This window comes from Enoplosus armatus, chromosome 16, assembly GCF_043641665.1.
Source record: "Enoplosus armatus isolate fEnoArm2 chromosome 16, fEnoArm2.hap1, whole genome shotgun sequence".
NCBI classification, from domain to species: domain Eukaryota; kingdom Metazoa; phylum Chordata; class Actinopteri; order Centrarchiformes; family Enoplosidae; genus Enoplosus; species Enoplosus armatus.
The window spans coordinates 1,475,176-1,481,175 of NC_092195.1; the positions used below are offsets into that span (position 1 = coordinate 1,475,176).

At 42.0% G+C, this 6,000-nt stretch overlaps 1 protein-coding gene across 1 annotated transcript in view; it reads left to right on the top strand.

Annotated features, from left to right (window-relative positions):
- Positions 1-2,458, top strand: part of thsd7aa (thrombospondin, type I, domain containing 7Aa) — a 109,981-nt gene extending 107,523 nt beyond the window's left edge. Inside the window, exon 29 of the mRNA XM_070921638.1 lies at positions 2,371-2,458. Within this exon, the coding sequence (XP_070777739.1) occupies positions 2,371-2,458 (88 nt within the window). The remainder of the gene's footprint in view (positions 1-2,370) is intronic.
- Positions 2,459-6,000: the final 3,542 nt, after the last annotated feature.

The window sequence follows — 6,000 nt, forward strand, 5'->3', positions numbered from 1 at the left end:
CTCACGGTAAATGCAAACTGCAGACTGCACTTCATAGGTTTGCTACTTTTTTTTGTACTTTGGGTAGTTTATAGATATGACCTAATTATGTCTGGAGATTGAGCTGAGAAGATCAATATCAATCGCATGTCTTTGTGTTACAGTACAGAGCTGTGTGAGTGTGCTAAGTCAAGCTTAGCATAAAGACTCAGAGCAAAAATACTCACTGATTAAGTTTTTGCTCAGACTGAAATGTAAAAGCTAACATTTGTGGCGTAAGGACGAGTTGTGTGCCGGAACTGTTTCTTGGCGGACAACAGTGTATCCATCCGCCCGCCGTGGCATCTCTGCTGGCTATATCCCAGGTTGCCAGACATAGTCAGTGAGCACAGGTTTTCGCTTTTGGTCTCTGTGCAGGCGCGATGCTTCATGCTAAGCTAGGCTAACCACGTCCTGACTCCAGATTAAACATGAGATTGATATTGTCAAATAAGCTCATTTCCATGGGCATTGGACTATTCTTTTAAAACGCTAATAGGGCTGAAGCTACCAATATCTGATATTTAGTCACAGAAGTATATATATTTTTTTTCTAAATGTGAAGTAAGTTTATAATTTGCATTAACAATTAAGGAAAATACTTTACTACCCATTGTTGCTGCTACTACATAGTACTTCTACCGGTACTGCTGATCCTACCAATGTACTGCAAGTACCACATGACAGGTTTCCCACCAATCAACCTGCAGGCCAGTTGTAATATCTTTATCTTTCCTCTGCTGCCATCTTGTGGTCATCCATACACATTTCATGTAGACACAGTCCTCTTCCATCCAAGTGTCCAAGTGGATAAAACCCTGCTCGAGATCCCTGTGTCTACAGTGTAACTTACTTGCTTACAAGTCTGTTGTAGATTCCTTTAAATATAACATGTCACCATTGTTTTGCCCGTCCACTGACTACTAACATTGCATTTTAGCCCATTTGCTGTAAATCTCATAAAAGGTTTCATTAGCGCAAAGCATTCCAAATTGTTCTAGATTCGGAATTTGTTTGTTGACCTTCCTGACAACCATTCCTAATTATTTCCCTACGGTATGAATATAAACACTTTTTCTAACACAATTACTTCAGTCAGTTAATCCATCAGGGTGTCCTGTCAGCTGTTGTTATTTGATAATTGAAAGTTTATCCCGTGCGGACAGAATGGATCTACACTTACGGATGTAGCACGGTGATTAGCACAGGTTGTCTGCCAGCCAAGAGGGTCCTGGGTTTGAACCCCAGTTCTCCCCATGTCATGTCAAGTCCAAAGACTCTAAATTGTCTGCAGGAGGTGTGAAGGTTATTATGTGTCCGCTCTACTGCACCTGTACACCTGTATCAAAGGTGTGCCCTGGTGCTACTGCTACTCGCCCCATGTATGCTGGTATTAGAGGTGTTTAGTTCATGAAAGAAGGAACCACTGGCTCAGAATCAGTAGCTGTTAGAACTGGTGACTGAGAGCGCCCTTGTCAGCTTAGCAGTACTGGTTAAAAGCTTGCTGAAAGACACATAGGTGGCTGCTGAGCCATTAAGCTCACAGGCAGATGTTGGCGGGGTTGTTGTTTCCACCTCGAGCTGGAAAAGGCCCCCGCCCCCCACAATCCGGAACAGAATGAGTGACTGACAGCAATGAAAGCAGACATTATGTCAACTAGGATGGGAGCTTCAAGTTTCAAATCGAAATCAAGAGGAATGACATCTTTATTGTCATTTGTCGTAATGCCTAAAACATGCTATATTTACATTTACCTGATCTGATACCCGGACCTCTAGTGGCAGTAAAAATGATGGCCGTTTTCTGTCAGAAACAAAGGCTGAAGTGGTGCAAAATTGTTATAGCACCAAAAAAAAACTGGTGTAGACGGAGAAACAAAGCAAATGACAAAATGACACAGGGGACTGCTATTTATTTCCCCTTTTCTTTTCACCATGAAAGCGATAGTTCCCTAACCCTATCCAAGCCTGAACTTGACCGAACCTTAACCATAGCAGACCACAAAACGCTCTTTTGAATGATTTCACTATCATACCTTAGCGAAATGAATGAAATTCAATGGCTGCCTGGACGGTAAATAACACGTTAAAGAGCAGTTATTGGCAATGTATGAATGAAATATAAAATGTGGTTTGGAGTAAATGGAAAGCCAGTGGTACGGTCCAAAAAAAACACGGGATCAAACTGGCCAGAGACGAGTTAGGAATGTGGAAACATCCTATTTAGTTTCAACGGCACTATGCCTCTCACAGTGAAGGCCACTCTTGCCGGGAAAGGTCAAAGCAAAGGTTTGGTTGAACAGTTGTGACCAGATTCTCTAAACGTTCTTTCCCTGATTGTTTGTTCTGCAGCAAAAAGCCAAAGAGGCCGCAGCGACGGCAGATGAACAACAGACTGAAGCCGCTGACTCTGGCCTACGACGGAGACGCCGACATGTAGAAGTTTTCCTGCTGACCACACTGACCTACAGACTTTCGTCCTAATGCAGGACACACCGGGTTTCTATGGAGACCCCCTGATGTCAGGGCTGCCGCTGGGCGTTGTTTCACCTACAGGTGGACGCCCTGGGAAGATGATTCTGATAGAAAAAAGAAACCTCAAAGATCAAGACACCGAATCCATGTCCATTAGCAGCCTTGATGTCCCTGTCCTCTTTTTTTTTTTTTATTTCCATTTTTATACTTTGTTTCACAAGAGCCTTCATGAATCGTTAATCTTCTTCTGGAAGTCTGCCTTTGCTTTCTCTGCCATCTAACATCCAAACCACGGTCGTTGGAGAGGGTCAGCCCAAAACAAAGATTTGGCTCGAAAAACGCAAATCTTCATTGGTCTTTTTGTTCATTTTGTCACAGCTGAGCGGGATCATCTCTTTGGCGTACTTGTCATTCTCTGTCCCATTAAGGACACTCGCGCCTGGGTCCATCTTGCGAGAAAAGATAAAACCAGAGAACAAAAGCGCAATGATTCCCAGAGCCGTCACCTCTGCCTGCCTCTCCCTTCTCCGTTTTTCAGGCATAATTTTGCACTATATTAGTGCAGCATGATATGTACTTATGTCTAGCTTTGCCATAGGAAACTGCCTCTCTCAATACAAGATGGTGTACAGTCTTGTGCTAGAAATGTAAAAAAGTAGACTTTTTTTGCAAACGGAACTCACCAATGTTTGTTAATACTTTTCTTCTATTACCTCTTCTGTGTGATACGACGGGACTCAATGTAAATAGGATTTTTTTCAGTGTTCTCAACTTTACCTTTCTAGTATGTACAGATACGCGTCCCGAACTCTCCGAGTTAATTTATTCTCTGACGATTTTTTTCGACTGTGGCTTTAAGATCATGATCTTTTACTTTTGTAAATGATTACACATATATACATGCACATTACTGTCATCAACTCAGACTGCAGGAGATACACAGGAACCCCTTCCGTTATGAAAGCCTTTAGCTGTGATATGGGTGGAAGATAAGAGGAAACAAAACTCAATGGTGGAGGGAAATTTAACATTGAATCTTGGCGTCAAGTATTCAGATGCGTAAAGGCCTGTGACGTTTGAGTTTTGAGAAAGCGTCAGAAGTCGGAGATGAAAGGATACTGACTTCTATTATTCTCAAAATCTCGAAAATTCTTTCATTCTTAGCCAAAAGAATTTTGTGTTCCTTGATTTCGTAAAGGTCTCCATGTGCTTCGAACGAACGGGTTCATACGACGGTCCAAGCGTCTGAAGGCGAAAGTGTTTAAAACCTGAAAAGTTTCTGAATGGCCACACTCGGAGAGAGGGTGAAAAGCCTCCTGGCTGCGTCCCACTGCCTCCTCGACCTATCTCCAAGAACCCTCGGCCACTTGTGTGCGTTTTTGTAGTCCAGACACAATGAATGGGGATAACGGCACGTACTCTCTTAACAGGCATGGTGTTGCGCTTGGTTGTACGCACGGAAAGCGACAGAAGTAGTTCAAACATCACAGTGGGTTTTTTCAGATACTGTTAGAATACTTCAAGCTAAGTGCTTGTCATATTGTCTGAGAACTTAAAGGCGCCAGTGTACTCTATCAGAACTGCTTGTCAGATGGTCGAAGACCTTCGCAAACCCCCTCACTCTTCACCTTTCCAACATCGGGTTCACATGAGTACAACGCTATGAATGCCTTCCAGGGGAGACCGCCTGCAAGCTGTGCTGTTATCCCCATATTTCGCATGACAGTCGAGCTTTTCACTCACTTTTGATTTCCGACGTGGTTGGACAACAAGTCATACAGACTAGTATTTTTTAGCATAACAAAGCCCGAAGAGTGTAGTGAGTCTGATGGACTCAATGAGACTGTGCTGTTCCAAAACCGATTGTGTTGGATGGCCCTTGGTATCCCAGCGTTTCTTTAATGTAGCAATTTGCTGATCCTTGTCAACTTGTAATGTTAGGGAATAAAACACAGTCCCATTATGTTCATCAGGTATTTGCCTTCAGGTTGCTTGAAGGGGCTCAACGAAAATAATGGAAGTCAGAAACAAATGCCACTGTTTCTGTCTAGGCTGCTAACAAGACCGTTGTTCATCACGGGGTATTCGGGTTTGACTTCGTTGAAATGTCCCGCTTGACACTTTGTTGGCCATTTCAATGCACCTTCGGGTTGGTAAACTTACGCAAGGAGGGCACAAAGGAACCTTCAGTTTTGGTCTCTGGGACATCCTTCCACCCCTCCCTCTTCCTTCCCAGTGGGGGAAAGCTAGACCATCTCATTTGATGAGGAGGTGGATGTTCAGCCTGGCCCTCAGGTTCTCTAAAGGACCCACCTTCAGAAGAATCAGACCCCAATTCTGATTTCCTTCCCACTTTCTATTACAACTAATGGCTGCATTAATCAATATTCATTTTATATTGTACTAGTGCTCACTGGATCCCTTTTGGTGATTTGTATCCCTAATAAGCCACCGGGGTTTTGGTTACGAATGAGTAATTAATTGGGTTTTATTAAGTTATTTTACAATCCATCAAGTCTGTACATTTAAGTTATTAATGTGTTATTAATCACCCAAAAGGTGTTTTTGATTCTTGACTCTTCGAATTCACGCAGGCCTTTGTGAGATGTCCTGAAGGATTGCGTTCTGCCTTACAGGCTTCATTCACCCATTCACGCGTTTAAGAACGTTCATTTAGAGAGCTTACCGATGAAGAGTTGTTGTGGTCTCCCAGTCTCAAAGCGCTTTCGGCCCCAAAACAAGTGTTTCACTCTGGGTGACTCTTAGTGTCCAAGGATGGCGTAAAGTCCTTTGCAGTAGTTTTTCTACTGACCAAAATTCGGTTCAGGAGGAATCATTGTATGGGAATATTTTGAAACCATCCAATGCTGCCAGATGTAAGCTAAATCCAGTCCGGTCACCCCGAATGAACAGTGTATTATTCATCAGTATGAGACATCATATCATTGCCAGAGAATGGCAATTTTAATATTCTGTGGAGTGTGTTGCTAGTAAGTTAACGGAATGTTTAATTTATATTTCTTGGAATATGAGTTGTAAATAAACTGCTGAATATTTCTCTTTTTTTTTATTTATATATTTATTTATTGTTCATGTTTCATAATGTGTTTCCTTTTTTTACTGCACAATATGTTACGCAAAAAGAAAAGCAAAAAAAAAAAAGAACGGGAAAAAAAAGACTGGAGGCGTGAATGTGGGTGTGCTAAAAGCGATGTTGATAACAAAAAACAAAGTCGCTGATGAACTCTGTCCTTTTCCTACTGTTTGTTTATATGTATTTGACTAATTGCTGATAATAAACGAGGGAAATATTTGACAGTGTTGTGTATTGTGATCATTTCCTCCCTTACATACGCAGTTCATACACGCAAAAGGATTTCATCCTTGTTTGTTTTGTTATGTTTCATATATGTCTCGTGTCCAGTTCTACAGCCGTGCCCAAAAGTTTTGAGAATGACACAAATATTAATTTTCACAAAGTCTGCTGCCTCAGTTTTTGATGATGGC